Source organism: Parasteatoda tepidariorum, chromosome 1, assembly GCF_043381705.1.
Source record: "Parasteatoda tepidariorum isolate YZ-2023 chromosome 1, CAS_Ptep_4.0, whole genome shotgun sequence".
NCBI classification, from domain to species: Eukaryota; Metazoa; Arthropoda; class Arachnida; order Araneae; family Theridiidae; genus Parasteatoda; species Parasteatoda tepidariorum.
Genome location: NC_092204.1, coordinates 35,621,915 through 35,640,161, shown reverse-complemented (window position 1 = coordinate 35,640,161; position 18,247 = coordinate 35,621,915). Strand labels below are relative to the sequence as shown.

Genomic DNA, 18,247 nt, shown 5'->3' with positions numbered 1-18,247 from the left:
TATATATAAAATTATTATTTTAATTACTATCATTATTATTGATATTTAATGAAAAAGCTCTTTTGTGTCAAATAATAACTAGAAAAGGAAATTTTACTTCAAATTAAATTTTTTGTAACTTTGTTTCGAAACTGATTATTACATTGATATTTAGAAAGACACTCCTGTACAAAAAATATACTAACCAGTAGTAGTCTTTTCTGAAAATTAAGAAGAGATTATATTGAATATGCTCGCAGTTAAACAAAATACTCTTAACATAAAATTTATTAATTAAAAAGGAATCTATCTGTAGTAGTATTTGATTGCTTAAAGCTATTTTCTAATTTTATTGGTGTTGAAACATTTAAAAACGACCTCTCAAAAGATTATCAGTAAAACGAAGGTTAAAGAAGAGCTGAGGAAAGATTCATCATTGAACTTAATAATATTTGACTTGTGAACTTTCCTAAATTTTCGATGGAAACTTAATCAACTCTTGAAAATCCTTAATCAGTTTGAAAAATATTTAAATGAAACTAAAATCGTGTATATGAACAAACTAATCAGTTTTTTTTAAAAAAAAAATCAAGATATTATGGATCTTTCGAAATAAATCAAGTACTTAAAGCAATTCGATTAATTATCGAAAGAGAGTGAAACTGGAATCTCTGTATATTTGTTGCTGAAATTGTAGTTAATTTACGTCGCACTAGAGCTGCACGATGGGCTATTAGCGACGGTCAGGGAAACACCGCTGAGGATAATCCGAAGACATGCCATCACAATTTTTGTCCTCTGCAGAGGGGATGGCACCTCAGCTTCGGTGGCCCGCCGATCTGCACACGAAATCGGGCACTTTATGGTAGAGCAGTTTAACGAGAACAAATACTGCACACCCTCGGTCCCTACGCAGACTAATCCAAGTGGTGACCCACCCGCACACTGACCGTAGCCAGTGATGCTTGACTTCGGTGATCTGCTGGGAACCGTGCCTTAACCATAAGTCCACAGCGGGACCTGTATATTTGAATTTTATGGTTTGAAACTGTTTTATTATTTTTTTTTGGCGAACATTTAAAAACAAAATTTCAAAAGGTAATCTTGAGAAAAAAGATCAAGGAATAAAATGAAGCTTAGGAAAGAACCCTCATTTAAACTAATATCAAACCGGGGTAGTGTAATTTTCGGAGTTTTAAGATAAAAAATTTAAAAACGTGAATAATTAAAAAAAAATCAAAATCATTTTTAAGATACTGAAGTTGTATTAAATAACACTTATTCAAGAAAAAAATTAAGTTAATAAAAAAATAAAACATTGGTAGATGAAATAAAACATTGGAAAATAAAATAAAACATTGGTAGATAAAATAAAACATTGGAAAATAAAATAAAACATTGGTAAATAAAATTTCAAAAGAATATAAATAAAAGAAGTAAAGAAGCTGGGTAATGGATTATCATTCAAATTAATACTAACCAGGAGTTGTAGACTTTTCTGAAATTTTAATTTTAAAATTTAAGATCGTTAATAATTCATAAAAAACAATTGAAACATTGAAAAACAAAATTTAAAAAAAATCAATAGTTAAAGGGAGTCAGGAAGTTAAGAATAGAATCATCATTGAAATTAATACTAACCAGGAGTTGTAGACTTTTCTGAAATTTTGAATTGAAAATTTAAGATAGTTACAAAAAACAAATGAAACATTGAAAGACAAAATTTAAAAAGAATAATCAATAAGAGATGGTTAAAGGAAGTAAGGAAGCTGGTAGATAAATAATCGTAAAATTTAAAAGGAATGTCAATAAAAGATGGTTAAAGGAAGTAAGGAAGCTGGGAAATTTAAAAATTTTTAAAATTGATACTAACCAGGAGTTGTAGATTTTTCTGAAATTTTAGATTTAAAATTTAGGATCATATTTAATTTCTTAATAATAATTACAACATTGAAAAATTAAATTTCAAAAGAAAATAAATAAAAGATGGTAATAAGAAGTTAAGAAGCTGGGGAATGAATCATCATTAAATTGAATACTAACCAGGGGTGGTAGACTTTTTTGACATTTTAAATTGAAAATTTAAGATGGTAAATAATTCATAAAAATTAATTACAACATTGAAAAACAAAATTTCAAAAGAGTATCAATAGCTAAAGGGAATCAAGAAGTTAAGAATATAATCATCATTTAAATTGATACTAACCAGGAGTTGTAGACTTTTCTGAAATTTTAAATGGAAAATATAAGATAGTTAACAAAAATCAAATGAAACATCGAACAAAATTTAAAAAGAATAATCAATAAGGAAGTAAGGAAGCTGAGTAATTGAAAATCATTAAAATTGATACTAACCAGGCGTTGTGGACTTTTCTGAAATTTTAAATTGAACATTTAAAACATTAAATTGAACATTGAAAAGTCAAATTTAAAGGGCATGTCAATAAAAGATGGTTAAAGGAAGTAAGGAAGGTGGTAGATAAATAATCGTTAAAATTTATACTAACCAGGAGTTGTAGACTTTTCTGAAATTTTAGATTAAAAATTTAGTATAATATTTAATTCGTTAAAAATGATTACAACATAGAAAAATTAAATTTCCAGAAAATACATAACTAAAAGATGGCTAAAGGAAGTAAGGAAGGTGGTAGATAAATAATCGTTAAAATTGATACTAAAAAGGAGTTGTAGACTTTTCTGAAATTTTAGATTAAAAATTTAGGATCATATTTATATCGTTAAAAATAATTAAAATGTTAAAAAATAGAATTTCAAAAGAATATAAATAAAAGATGGTTAAAGGAGGTAAGGAAGGTGGTAGATAAATAATCGCTAAAATTGATACTAACCAGGAGTTGTAGACTTTTCTGAAATTTTAAATTGCAAATTTAAGATGATAAATAATTCATAAAAAAGTAATTATAACATTTAAAAACAAAATTTCAAAAGAATATCAATAGTTAAAGGGAGTCATGAAGTTAAGAATAGAATCATCATTGAAATTAATACTAACCAGGAGTTGTAGATTTTTCTGAAATTTGAAATTAAAAATGTAAGATAGTTCACAAAAATCAAATGAAACATTGAAAATTTTTTTTAAAGGAATAATCAATAAAAGATGGTTAAAGGAAGTCAGAAAGCTGAGTGATTATAGAGCATTAAAATTGATACTAACCAGGAGTTGTGGACTTTTCTGAAATTTAAAATTTAAAATTTAATTTATGTAATTTCTCAAGAATCATTTGAAACATTGAAAAACAAAGCTTAAATCGAATATCGGTAAAATATGGTTATAGGTAGTAAGGATTCTGGATGATTCATCATCATTAAAATTGATACTGACCTGGAGTTGTGGACTTTTCTGAAAGTTTAGATAGAAAATTTAAGATATTACATAGTTCGTAAAAATTTATAAAACATTGAAAAATGAATTTTCCAAAGAATTTAAATAAAAGTTGGTTAAAGGAATTAAAGAAATTGGGTAAAGAATCATCATTGAGGTTGATACTAACCAGGAGTTGTTGACTTTTCTGAAATTTTAGATCGAAGGTATAATATCGTAAATCATAAAAAAATCAATTGAAACATTAAAAAGCAGAATTTGAAAAAAAAATATAGATAAAAGAAGGTTAAAGAAAATGAAAAAGCAGAAAAAAGGAATATCATTGAAATTAATACTAACCAGGAGTTGTTGACTTTTCTGAAACATTAGTTGTGGAATGAATGGAAATTGGGAATGAAAATTGAAAATTAAAAATAATTTTTAAAATTTCGATTTTATTTGAAAGCAAGTTAAGCATCAGATTAATCACTTTTTAATTAATATAAGGTTTTCTTCATATAAAACATATTTTAATGCTTTTAGTTAATTTCTAAAAGATAATGAAAGAGGATTTTTTGCTCATGACAATTTCATGGTTTTAAACTATTTTTTAGTTTTCCTTGAAGTTGAAACAATAAGAGATTAAATTTTAAAGGAATATATAAAAAATAGTAGTTCAAAGTAAAGAAATAATCTGGAAAAATTATCAACGTTTAAATCAGTACTTAATTGGAGTTGTGGACTTTTCTGAAATTTTAGATTGGAAATTCAAAATCCCAAATAATTTATAAAAAAAACTATTTATATGAAATTTAAGTCTTAATTATAAACAAATCATTTATTTTTTTAAACCATTATTTTAAGGTTCTTCATTTGTAAACAAAATACACAAAACAATTGAATTTATTATATAAAAAGAGTAAGAGAGGTATTTCTGTATATAAGGATCTTATGATTTGAAATTATTTTCTTGTTCCTTTAGAGTTGAAACATTTAATAAAAATTAAAAAGAATATCGAAAAATAGATGTTTAAAATAAAGAAAGAATCAGAGGAAAGAAGCTCATTAAAAATATTACTAATTAAGAATTGTGGATTTTTTTGAAATTTAAGACTAAAAATTTAAAATTTTAAAGAATTTATAAAAAATCAATTTTTCTTATAAGAAACTAAAGTCGCATTCATGATTATCAATGCGAATAAATTCATTTTAGTTATAACTTCACTTTATTTTTAACGGAGAAAGAAGTATAGAAAGTTTATAAAAGTAAAAGGGGAAAAAATATATACTAATTTCATATAAAAAAATGATTTTAGTATGAAATTCAGAATCAACACAATTATGTTTTTTTCATTCAGAAGCTATATTTTATGCAATCCGCCTTAATTTAGGAAAGAAAATAACTTTTACCAAGCAAAACCTTCTACAAAGCAGAAGGATTACACATCGCGCAAAATAAAAAAATTGCCCTTGCTCAATAACTTTTGATAAAAAAAAAATAGGATTCCAACTTAGCAGGTCGCAATCTAAACATTTGGAGTGTCTAATCTTAAATTTAAATAAATATTAACGCAATATATATTTTTAGCTAACGTCGTGTCTTTTGTTCATCATACCTATTTTTCCCCTGGTTCAGTTTGACTCGTAAAATATGAAAGGTAGTCGCAACCTGGAAATCATTCTCCCAAAAGTTTAGGCACGAAAAAGGTTTGAAATTTTTAACTCGTGATGTTCATTTAACTTTTTTCATATTTTCCCATCTCAAAGAAATTGTATTTTTAAATTTTTATTTTTTACGAACTAAATTAATATTTCTGTTCAAAAAGTTTTTGGAAGTATGTCATGTAAATCTCAGCTGTAAGCCCCTCACGTTTTGAGGGCGAAGATCCCGAATCCATCAAAAAAAGGTATGTTTATTCAGGATAAGTTCCTTTTGTGATACAAGCTCCTTTTTCTGATTTGTGTCTGAGTTTTTGTCTGTGATTCATATGCACAACTTTATTAAACTTAATACATTCAAAGTTTTGCTCTCAGATACTTAAGATTGAGTGATAAATGTAAAATCCGAATTTTAGATAAAAATATTTAGGGGTTTTAGTTTTTTTTTTACTTTGCACACTGTATATTTCGTATGTCTAATAATGTATAACAATATGTAGGGCTAATTGTAACTATTACCATTAATACATTTAATAATTTTATATCTACCACATGTCACATTTTCGCAAAACACATCAGGTAAGAGAGCTTGTAGTTTTTTTATAATCTGACGGTAATTAGAAAATTATGGATCGTGAGCTATCATATATTAGTATATCATACAGCATGTGAAAATAGTTTGGAAGTGGTCAAATAACTCAAGAAATATATTTCAGATTAAAAAAGTGAAAAAAGTCACATACAATATTTTTAAAAGGTATGCAATGGTATTCGAGAACTTTTAGTAGAGTGAGAGGCAACTTTGAAATTTTAAATATGAAGCCTAATTATTTCATTACAGATAGGATTAGTCAGAAAAAACAACCCTATTTGAGATGAGGGTTTATTTATATTTCTATACAGATCTTGCTGTAATTAAGAAAAAATAGTTCGGGTGCATTTCAGAAAATATATTTAAGATGCTTTACTTATACTTTATAAATACTAAGATATTTAAAATATACATGAACCTATTTTGAAAGAAATTGATTTATTTGTATTTAGTTTCAAAATGTATAACAATACGTTCAAAACTGAAATAAACCAATACATTTGTGATAGCAAGTATACGTAAAATAGTGTTATCTGGAGTTGTAGACATTTCTAAAAAAAAGGCTTGCATTTTAATAGCTTGCTTACACTAATATAATAAAAATAGGTTGGCAATTGACGCATATGTACAAAGGTCAAACGTAAATAATTATGTAAGCAAGTTAATACTTTCGAAAGAAAATTAGTGGATTTGATTTTATGTATCTTATTTATTTGAAGGAAGAAATGATACCTGACTTATGTATCATTTATATATTTTAATAAGAAATGTATTCAGAGTGTTAAGAGTTTTAGCAACTTTTAAGAGTTTAGCGTTTTTAAATATTCATTATAATAATTTGCTTCTACAGTTTAAATAAAGCTCGATTAAAATGTTGAAATCATGTTTATTTATGTTGAGTGTGTTTTTTAAACAAAGGTTGGTAGAGATTAATGAAAAGTGAAGGGAAAAAATGCTAGAGGATATTACAGGCCTTTATTTTCAAATATATTGTTTGTTTGTTTTATTTAAAATTGATGCATACGTAACCTCACACAATTTTTGGTTTTAGTAGATTTATACGTTTTTATAATTCTATAGAATTTCAAAAAAATATTTTTTTCAAAAAGTTTTTAATCCAGGTTTGTTTCATAATATTATATGGTTACGTATGATTACGTATGTACATTACAATTTTTGCTTTATTTTCTTAATAATGATTTAATTTTTTCTACATTTTCTGTAATTGTTCTTATTACAAATCGTCCAAAATACTCCTTAAAAAGTTTATGATATTGATTAAAAATGAATCCTCATCAAGAGCTGTAGACATCACATAAAAAATAAATGAGTTAGTGTATTATTTTTTATTGAAAGGAGAAATTTTCTTTATAAAATTACGTGATTGTCATTTTGTGAAAAGGTTGTTCTAAAAATTAAATAAAGATTCAAATACATTTGAAATACTACAATAATTTACACAATAAGCTATTCTTAGATTCATCAATAATAAAAGATTTAAATAGCTATAAAGATAAAAAAAAAATCTTATATTTGATTGTAAACTTTTTCAAAGTTCAGCGATACTTGAACTTTTGAATATTCCTTCATTGTGAAATTGAATCCTCATTAATCTCGTTCTGAGAAATCTCGGCATATTTTTTTTGTTTGATTTTAAAGTGATTTGCACAATATGATGGGCTGTTAGAATGGTTAGAATTCAAGAAAGTCACGTGTCACAGGTTCATATCTTGGCATTGGCTGCGAAGTCCTTCGCGCTTGCTTCTTTTATTTATGATATGCTTAATAATTGAATTTTTGATTTTGATAAATTTTAGGAATTTTTGACTTTATAGATTTTTTTAAAAAGAAATTCTTACGCCAGGGCATTATACAGTGAATTTTGTTGACGTTTCCTAATATTATACAGAATAAGCCAGAACAATTCGATTTCCATAGTTATAATTGACTTATGCGTAATTAATATCCTTGACCAAGTGAGGATAAGAATTTTCTCAATTTGACAAAATACTCTCTCTGAATGTAGTTATAGATTTCGTAGTAAGAAAAGAAAAGTTTGAATGTTTTGAACATTCATTTTTAGTGTGCTTACCAGGAGTCGTTGACATTTCTGAAATATTAAGAAAAAAAAGATAATTTAATATTGTATTTAAGTTTTTAGTATGGCAAATATGAAACTTATATTTAATGAACGAAAATTCCTAATACTGTAGTTTAGGGACTTTTAGTTTATTTTCTTTGATACACAAACAATAGACCACTTACACTTTTAATCAAATTTTAAACAAATATTGTCAACATTTATTGAATAAGCATTAAAGCTTAATTACTCTTTTTAAAGCGAAATAAATTATTTGTATTATGTTGTGTCAACGCTGTTTCTAAGAAAACGTTTTGAAATAATTGGTATTATTAATAAAAGTTGTTTTTTTTTCTATTTGAATCGTTTTATGTCTTCCCTATGAGTAGATGTTCTTTTTAACATAATAAAACTGTAGCAATGACCATAAAATGTTTGTTTAAATTTAAAATGTCCATATTATCGCTATAGAATGAATTATTAAGCATTTTCTTTAAATACACATGGTGCAGCAAAAACAAAAAGATTTGACAAATGTATCACATCATAGATCTTATTTAATTTCTTTTTATATTAGCATTAATATATTTTTGTCTTCTACTATAATTATAAAATATTTTATAACATAGATCGTAATTTAGTTTTTTTTTTACATTTTTACACAGTCAAGCAGAAGATCTGTCAAGTATCTGCTATTTTGGAGTTCATTAGCCAGGAAAACGGCATTGTGAAATAACTTGTTTAATCTGTACACAATCATTGCACACAAGACAGATTAAAGGTAGAAGACTTGCGAGCCATTGCTAAAAATTTCAATAATCCTTTTTGTTTCTACATTACATCAAAAAATGGCAACTTTAAAGCAGATTAACAACAACTTTTATGATAAATTAATTAATTAATTAATTTTATTTGTTAGTAAAGTTTGACTGTTATTATTAAACGTTATACTTAATTAATTAATTTGTTTTTATAAAATTATATAAAAATTAATTTCAGTGTTTTTTTTTGTCATAGCATCGTTTTTATAGTATTTGTTTCAATCTTAAATACTGTCAGAATCCTATTTTTGATTAAAAACAGTGTTCTGATAATGCTTATAAAAATAAATTGAATATATTACACTTTTGTTTCCTCAAAACTATTGTACAGTCAGTATATTTTACTGACTGTATAAGCGTTTTATTTTAAATTTAAATAAAAAAAAAACAGTCTTAATTTTAAATTTAACTAATTATTTCCGAACAAAAAGTGACAAAAAATAGCAAAAAATATATTTCCCGATTTCATGAAGTGAAACTACTTTACATTATTAAAGCATATTGTTTTGAAGCTTAAAAAAATCAACTAAAAGAGTAAAAATATAGTATTATAAGAAATTCAAACAAAGTCAGTATAAGTCGTTCAAACTAAGTTCAAATTAAATTGGAAGTGCAATCTAGAAGATATTTAAATATAATATTTACAATAATTATAAACATGGGTTTTTCAGGACTCAAAATTTCTGCACTTTTAAAGCTTTCCTTATATTAGATCCCTTTAAAAGTCGTATTTCTTGTACAGTAATATATTTACAAAATTTGGGATAACGTAATAGTTTTTCCCATGCTTACCGGGTGTAGTTGACATTTCTATAAAATAGAAAAAAAATGTGAACATTATTATTTACCAGAAGTAATTTTTAAAGAAACTTAGCAAAAACAGGATAATTAATACTTCCCACATGATTTTGAATGTTCAGAAAATGGTTTAAAATGAAAAAAGATTAATGTTGCAAATGTTTCTTCCGATATTTAAAAATAAAAAATAATATTTACGGCTTCTTAAAAAAAATTAAAAAAAACTGTTATAACTTAATGCCTCATTTAAAAAACATGTTATTATGAATGAGATATAGTGCGATATTTAAAATATTTACACATTTTCTTAACATTCAACTCTTCTACTCTCTGTAAACAAACATAAAGCTTTGCGATCTTTATTTAATTTCCTTATTTAAAAATTATATTAATCTTTTAACTCAAACTTTAAGCAAGAAAATAACGACTAGCTATTATATTTTACATAATTTTTCTTCTTCATGTTGCTTATTACTTAGATTAATAAACTTTTAAATTTGTATATTTTTACTGCGAGTAAGAGTGAAATTGGACTTCAATTTTAATATAATTAAAGAAATTAGGTTTTCTATTAAAAAATAATTGTAGGCATTCTTACAAAAACAGGAAATCGATTTATGTTATTTCAATCAGTTAGAAAATATATTTTTTTATTTTTAGACAAAATATGAAAACTTAGATTAATGAAAATAAGTGTTAGATGTTAAATAAAACTTACCGGGAGTTGTAGACATTTCTAAACCGTCATGAAAAATTTATAATTAATAGAAATTGCGTTTAACACATTAAATAAATCTTACATCTAAACCCATTATAAAGGTTTTAGTTGTTAGACAAAATATGAAAATTCAGACTAAAGAAAATAAGTGTTAAATGTTAAATAAATCTTACCGGGTGTTGTAGACATTTCTAAACCGTCAAGAAAATGTTATAAGTAATAGGAATTGTGTTTAGCACATTAAGTAAATCTTACATCTAAAACAAATATAAAGGTTACGTTTAAAATAAAAGTATATATTACGTCTACACTGTAAGAGTTTTCATACTCAAATTATAGTAAAATGAACGGAATGGTAGACATTCTTACAAAAACAGGAAAAGGATTTATGTTATTTCAATCAGTTAGGAAATATTTTTTTTGTTCGACAAAATATGAAAATTCAGATTAATGAAAATAAGGGTTAGATGTTAAATAAAGCTTACCGGGAGTTGTAGACATTTCTAAAATCATGAAAAATTTATAATTATTATAAATTGCGTTTAACACATTAAATAAACCTTACACCTAAAACAAATATAAAGGTTTTAATTGTGAGACAAAATATGAAAATTCACACTAATGAAAATAAGTGTTAGATGTTAAAAAAAACTTACCGGGAGTTGTAGACATTTCTAAACCATCAAGAGAAATTTATAATTAATAGAAATTGCGTTTAACACATTAAATAAATCTTACATCTAAAACAAACATAAAGATTTTAATTGTTAGACAAAATATGAAAATTTAGGCTAATGAAAATAAGTGTCAGATGTTAAATAAAACTTACCGGGTGTTGTAGACATTTCTAAAAAGTCAAGGAAATGTTATAATTAATAGGAATTGTGTTTAGCACATTAAGTAAATCTTACATCTAAAACAAATATGAAGGTTACGTTTAAGTTATAAGTATATATTACGTCTACATTGTAAGAGTTTTCATACTCAAATTATTGTAAAATAAACGGAATGGTAGACATTCTTACAAAAACAGGAAAATTATTTATGTTATTTCAATCAGTTAGGAAATATATTTTTTTGTTCGACAAAATATGAAAATTCAGATTAATGAAAATAAGGGTTAGATGTTAAATAAAGCTTACCGGGAGTTGTAGACATTTCTAAACATCATGAAAAATTTATAATTATTATAAATTGCGTTTAGCACATTAAATAAACCTTACATCTAAAACAAACATAAAGATTTTAATTGTTAGACAAAATGTGAAAATTTATGCTAATGAAAATAAGTGTCAGATGTTAAATAAAACTTACCGGGTGTTGTAGACATTTCTAAAAAGTCAAGGAAATGTTATGATTAATAGGAATTGTGTTTAGCACATTAAGTAAGTCTTACATCTAAAACAAATATGAAGGTTACGTTTAAATTAAAAGTATATATTACTTCTACACTGTAAGAGTTTTCATACTCAAATTACAGTAAAATGAACGGAATTGTAGGCATTCTTACAAAAAACAGGAAATTGATTTGTGATATTTCAATCAGTTAGGAAATATATTTTTTTATTGTTAGACAAAATATGAAAATTTAGATTAATGAAAATAAATGTTAGATGTTAAATAAAATTTACCGGGAGTTGTAGACATTTCTAAACCGTCATGAAAAATTTATAATTAATAGAAATTGCGTTTGACACATTAAATAAATCTTACATCTAAAACAAACATAAACTTTTTAATTGTTAGACAAAATAAGAAAATTCAGACCAATGAAAATAAGTGTAAATGAAATAAAACTTACCGGGAGTTGTAGACATTTCTAAACCGTCATTAAAAATTTATAATTAGTAAAAATTGTGTTTAACATTTTAAATAATTCTTACATTTGAAACAAATATAAAGATAACGTTTAAAATAATAAAAAATATATATTACATCTACACTGGAAAGAGTTTTTATTCTCAAATCACGGTAAAATGAATCACGGTCAAATCACGGCACAGTCTGTCCATCTGATTAACCATAAAAATTATGGTTAGGAACATGTTTTTTTTTAACATTATACTTGCGCAGTTTACAACAGGTATGGTTAAAAAACCGCAAAAAGAAAACTGTGCGGTTTTGTTACCGTTTACAACTAGCATAGTTCTTGAACCATTAAAACGAAACTTAAATGGAAATTAGAACTCTGTGGTTACTACCCCATTTATGCCTGAATAGTAATTTCGTATTCTATTAGCCCATGGTCAACGTTTGAAGAGTGCAGAACATTCAAAACTGATAATGTATTGAAGGTATGAAAGAAATATGGTACGCTGATTTTCGAACCCCTAGTCAGCCGATTATGAAACTGGCAGATTAGATTGTCATGTATTAGGTCTCTGCCTCTCCTTTGGTAGCTCGATGATCCGAATTATATAATTATATCAAACTTTTATATACATTATTTCTTATAAATAAAATATTTTTTAAAGTTTAAATAACTATCCTTGTAAATAATTTTATCTATATCTTTGAAAATATTCAGAAAAACAACTTATGGTGATTAACTTCGTTATTAGAGTATCCTTCCTGTAAACGGACAACTCTCATAAGAGGACATTTTTTTGTCCCAAGAATGTCCGTTTAGCCGAGGTGTCACATAAAAATGTTTTAAAATATGATATAATACCTTCAAAAAATTTTGAATCTATGAAAAGTTCAAATGATAAATATTTACTCTTTCTCGCAAAGCAAAAAATTTTAAGCATTAGCAATAAATGATTTTTTTAAATAAAACTTTTCAAATTTTAATTATTCCTTACAATTTTTCAATTAAAAATTAATGATTTTATTATTAATTTTATTACTACTAGAGATTTGATTTTCAATAATGAAATGTATTTCTGACTCTTAAAAAAGTCAATTTAAAGAGTAAAAATATAGTATTATGTGAAATTAAAACTAAGTCTGTCTAAGTCGTTCAAACTAAGTTCGTAATTAAATTGGCAGCGTAATCTAAAAGATATTTAATTATAATATTTACAATAATTATAAACATGGGGATTTCAGGACTCAAGATTTCCGCACTTTTCAATTTTCCTTACATTAGACCCCATTAAAAGTCGTATTCTTGCACAGTAATATGTTTATAAGAGATGTGAAAGCGGAATATTTTTTCTCATGCTTACCGGGTGTAGTTGACATTTCTATAAAATAGAAAAAAAAGATGTCAACATTATAATTTACCAGAAATAGTTTTTAACGAAACTTAGAAAGAATAGGATAGTTAATACTTCCCTTATGATTTATAACGTTCAGAGAAGGGTTTAAAATAAGAAAGATTAATATTGCAAATGTTTATTCTGATATTTTTAAAACAAAAAATAATATTTACGGCTTCTTTAAAAGAAATTTAAAAAAACTGTTAAAACTTAATGCCTTATTTAAAAAACATGTCATATAATGCGATATTTAAAAGATTTACACATTTTCTTAACTCTCTTAATAGTTTTCTTCTACTCTCTGCAAACAAACATAATGCTTTGCGAACTTTATTTAATTTCCTTATTGAAAAATTACATTAATCTTTTAACACAAATTTTAAGAAAGAAAATAAAGACTATTTTACAAAATTTTTCTTTCTCAAGTTGCTTATTACTTAGATTAATAAACTTTTAAATTTGTATATTTTTATTGCGATTAATAGGGAAATTCGACTTCAATATGGATATAATTAAAAAAATTAGGTTTTCTATTAAAAATGAATTGTGCACATTCTTACTAAAACTGGAAAATGATTTATGTTATTTCAATCATTTTGGAAATACTTTTTCTTTTCATTGTTCGACAAAATATGAAAATTTAGATTAATGAAAATAAGTGTTAGATGTTAAATAAGACTTACCGGGAGTTGTAGACATTTCTAAACAACCATGAAAAATTTATAATTAATAAAAATTGCGTTTAACACATTAAACAAATCTTACATCTAAAACAAATATAGAGGTTTTAATTGTGAGACAAAATATGAAAATTCAGACTAATGAAAATAAGTTTTAGATGTTAAATAAAACTTACCGGGTGTGGTAGACATTTCTAAACAGTCAAGAAAATGTTAGAATTAACAGAAATTGTGTTTAGCACATTAAGTAAATCTTACATCTAAAACAAATATAATGGTTACGTTTAAAATAAAAGTATATATTACGTCTACACTGTAAGAGTTTTCATACTAAAATTACAGAAAAATGAACGGAATTGTAAGCATTCTTAAATAACAGGAAAATGATTTATGATATTTCAATCAGTTAGGAAATATTCTTTTTTATTGTTAGACCAAATATGAAAATTCATATTGATGAAAATAAGTGTTAGATGCCAAATAAAACTTACCGGGAGTTGTAGACATTTCTAAACCGTCATGAAAAATTTATGATTAATAGAAATTGCGTTCAACACATTAAATAAATCTTATATCAAAAACAAATATCGATGATACGTTTAAAATAAAAGTATATATTACATCTACTCTGTAAGAGTTTTTATTCTCAAATTACAGTAAAATGAACAGCAGCAGTCTGTCCATCCGATTAACCATAAAGTTTATGCTCAGGAACCTGTTTTTTTAACCGTTATGGTTTTGAAACCATTTACAACTGGTATGGTTAAGAAACCGTGAAAAGAAAACTGTTTCGGTTTTGTTACCGTTTACAACTAGCATAATTTTTAAACCATTAAAATTAAAATTAAATGAGAATTAGAACTTTGTGGTTACTACCCCATTTATGCCTGGATAATAATTTCGTATTCCATTAGCCCAAGGTCAAAGTTTGAAGAGTCCGGAACACTTAAAACTCTTATTGTATAGAAGGTATGAGAGAAATATGGTGGCATCAACGCTGAGATTCGGACCCCTGTTCAGCTGATTATGAAATCGACAGGTGAAATTGTCGCCGATTAGCTTTCTGCCCCTGTAAGTACACAGCTGCGCAGATCAAAATGGGTTCATAAGGTGGGTCCCAGCGGGTGCGAAACAATTCTGATTCTTAAACAGTATTAGGAAAAATATATCAATAATTTTTTTTTTCCGACTCTTAACATTTTTAATATCATCTTCTTATGGTTATTTGACTGTTTTGGTTGTATATGGGGAAATAACAATGAAATAAATAGTTATTTAACCATTTTTGCCGCGAAATTTGAAACAGTTTATAGTAATAAAAAGAAACGTTTGCGTTTGGCAGATGTTAACTGTGTGTCAATTTCAGAACCAGTTATGCCTAGAGTCAACAAATTTAAACTGTCAGCTAAGACTTTTAAAAGTAGTCCATAAATATGAATCAGTGCATTCTACAGGGGCGTTTGAAAATTAATTTTTCACTTAAATCTAATAACAGATATCACTCATTATAAGCACAATTGAATATATGAAGGTCTTTCCCTCAAACATTAAGAACAGTAACAAAGAGTAGCATATTTCTTTTTCAAAATGTGACAAAATTAAAATACTTTTCGTCATACTACTTCAACAAATCACTGTGGAATTGGATTCAACTACTTCTTAGATGACGAGTTTATATCTTTATGCTTTTATTTTATTTTTTATCCGGAGGTTTTTTCTTAAAAAAGGGTCGAGTAGTAATAAAAAAAATGCATTTTTTCTTGACACGTAAGTTGACAAGCAATTTAATTAAAAAATACATAATTCTCATTATTTTCTTATACTTAAAACGTATCTCTATATAATGCACGTTAATGTGATTGACATGAACCTTTAAACATAATAAACTAACCGAAGATTTTATCAGATAAGAGTTATTACTTATGATTTCTACATAATTGTTTTTCGTGAAACTATCAATGTAGTTTCTAGTAGCATCTTCATTGATTGTGATAAAATCTACCGTGTGACAGAATTAAATGAACAGAAAAATATAGTAGAGGTCATAGCTTATTTACTTACAACTTTACGTAGTTTTTTTTACCTATGCACTAAATCCTAAAAATCCGGGAGGATTATCCGAAGACATGCCATTAAAATTTTAATCCTGCGCGAGGGTAGCCCTTCTTTGGTAGCTCGATGATCCGAATTATATATTTATATCAAACTTTTTTATACATTATTTCTTATAAATAAAATATTTTTTTAATGTTTAAATAACTATCCTTGTAAGTAATTTGATCTATATCTTTGAAAATATTAAAAAAAACAACTTATGGTGATAAACTTCGTTATCAGAGTATCCTTCCTGTGAACGGACAACTCTCATAAGAGGACATTGTTTTGTCCCAAGAATGTCCGTTTAACCGAGGTTTCACATAAAAATGTTTTAAAATATGATATGATATCTTCAAAAAAATTTTTTGATTCTATGAAAAGTTCAAATGATAAATATTTACGCTTTCTCGTGAAACAAAAACTTTTAAGCATTGGCAATAAATGCTTTATTTAAATAAAACTATTCAAATTTTAATTATTCTTTAGAATTTTTCAATTAAAAATTAAAGATTTTATTATTAATTTTATTATTACTAGAGATTTGATTTTCAATAATGAAATATTTTGCTGACTCTTAAAAAAATCAATTTAAAGAATAAAATTATAGTATTATGATAAATTCAAACTAAGGCAGTCTAAGTCATTCAAGCTAAGTTCGAATTCTATTGGAAGCGTAATCTAAAAAAAAATTTAGTTATAATATTTGCAATAGTTATGAACAGGTTTTTCAGGACTCAAGATATCTGCACTTTTCAAGTTTTCATTATATAAGATGCCATTAAAAGTCGTATTTCTGGTACAGTAATCTATTTACAAAAGATGCGAAAATGTAATATTTTTTTCATGCTTACCGGGTGTAGTTGACATTTCTATAAAATAGAGAAAAAAAAGGTATGAACATTATATTTTGCCAGAAATAGTTTTTTAAGAAATTGGATAACTAATACTTCCCACATGATTTTGAATGTTTAGAAAGTGGTTCAAAATAAGAAAGATTAATATTGCAAATGTTTCTTCTGATATTTCAAAATTAAAAATAATAATTACGGCTTCTTTAAAAAATTAAGAAAAAAACTGTTAAAAGTTAATGTCTTATTTAAAAACATGATATTGTGAATGAGATATAGTGCGATATTTAAAAGTTTTACACTTTCTCTTGAAATTCAACTCTTCTACTCTCTGTAAACAAATATAACGCTGGCTATCCTCATTTAATTTCCTTATTTAAAAATTATATTAATATTTTAACACAAATTTTTAGCAAGAAAATAACGACTAGCTATAATAATCGATATAATATTTTTTTCTTCATGTTGCTCATTACGTATATTAATAAACTTTTAAATGTGTATATTTTCATTGCGATTAATATTGACTTTGTAATTAAATCGACTTCACTATAGCTTTAATTAAAAAAATTGGTTTTCTATCGAAAATGAATTGTAGACATTCTTACAAAAACAGGAAAATGATTTATGTTTTTCAATCAGTTAGGAAATATTTTTTAATTGTTAGACAAATTATGAAAATTAAGATTAATGAAAATAAGTGTTAGATGTTCAATAAAACTTACCGGGTGTTGTGGACATTTCTAAACCGCCAAGAAAATGTTATAATTAATAGGAATTGTGTGTAAATCTTACATCTAATACAAATATAAAGGTTACGTTTAAAATAAAATTATATTTTACATCTACACTGTAAGAGTTTTTAATCTCAAATTACAGTAAAATGAACAGCAGCAGTCTGTCCATCCGATTAACCATACAATTTATGTTTAGGAACATGTTTTTTTTTACTGTTATGGTTTTGAAACCGTTTACATCTGGTCTGGTTAAAAAACAGTGAAAAGAAAACTGTTTCGGTTTTGTTACCGTTTACAACTAGCATAGTTTTTAAACCATTAAAATTAAACTTAAATGAGGAATAATAATTTCGTATATAATCTTCCTGAATAATAATTTTGTATTCTATTCGCCCTAGGTCAACGTTTGAAGCGTCTAGAGCACTCAAAACTCCTAATGTATTGAAGGTATGAAAGAAATGTGGCAGCATCAGCGCTGAGATTCGAACCCCTGATCAGCTGATTATGAAACTAACAGCTGAGATTGTCACCCATTAGCTTTCAGCCCTTGTATGTACATAGCTGCGCAGATCAAAATGAGTTTATAAGTTGTTTCCTAGTTGGCGCGGATACAATTCTGGTTGTTGAACGGATTAAAGAAAAAACTATCAATACGTTTTTTTTCCCGACTCTTAACATTTTGAATATCATCATCTTATGGTTATTTGACTGTT

General features: G+C 25.7%; 1 protein-coding gene across 1 annotated transcript in view; it reads right to left on the bottom strand.

The window, feature by feature from the left end:
• LOC107444703 (uncharacterized) overlaps positions 1-18,247 on the bottom strand; it is a 43,915-nt gene that overhangs the window by 6,901 nt on the left and 18,767 nt on the right. Inside the window, exons 36-59 of the mRNA XM_071185222.1 lie at positions 17,523-17,540; positions 16,801-16,818; positions 14,344-14,361; positions 14,029-14,046; positions 13,856-13,873; positions 13,140-13,157; positions 11,771-11,788; positions 11,601-11,618; positions 11,284-11,301; positions 11,112-11,129; positions 10,799-10,816; positions 10,626-10,643; positions 10,455-10,472; positions 10,143-10,160; positions 9,970-9,987; positions 9,246-9,263; positions 7,645-7,662; positions 3,662-3,679; positions 3,492-3,509; positions 3,323-3,340; positions 2,993-3,172; positions 2,487-2,504; positions 2,186-2,203; positions 186-200 (exon numbers count right to left, since the gene is read on the bottom strand). Of these exons, the coding sequence (XP_071041323.1) occupies positions 3,150-3,172; positions 3,323-3,340; positions 3,492-3,509; positions 3,662-3,679; positions 7,645-7,662; positions 9,246-9,263; positions 9,970-9,987; positions 10,143-10,160; positions 10,455-10,472; positions 10,626-10,643; positions 10,799-10,816; positions 11,112-11,129; positions 11,284-11,301; positions 11,601-11,618; positions 11,771-11,788; positions 13,140-13,157; positions 13,856-13,873; positions 14,029-14,046; positions 14,344-14,361; positions 16,801-16,818; positions 17,523-17,540 (383 nt within the window). The 3' untranslated portion in view covers positions 186-200; positions 2,186-2,203; positions 2,487-2,504; positions 2,993-3,149. The remainder of the gene's footprint in view (positions 1-185; positions 201-2,185; positions 2,204-2,486; positions 2,505-2,992; positions 3,173-3,322; positions 3,341-3,491; positions 3,510-3,661; positions 3,680-7,644; positions 7,663-9,245; positions 9,264-9,969; positions 9,988-10,142; positions 10,161-10,454; positions 10,473-10,625; positions 10,644-10,798; positions 10,817-11,111; positions 11,130-11,283; positions 11,302-11,600; positions 11,619-11,770; positions 11,789-13,139; positions 13,158-13,855; positions 13,874-14,028; positions 14,047-14,343; positions 14,362-16,800; positions 16,819-17,522; positions 17,541-18,247) is intronic.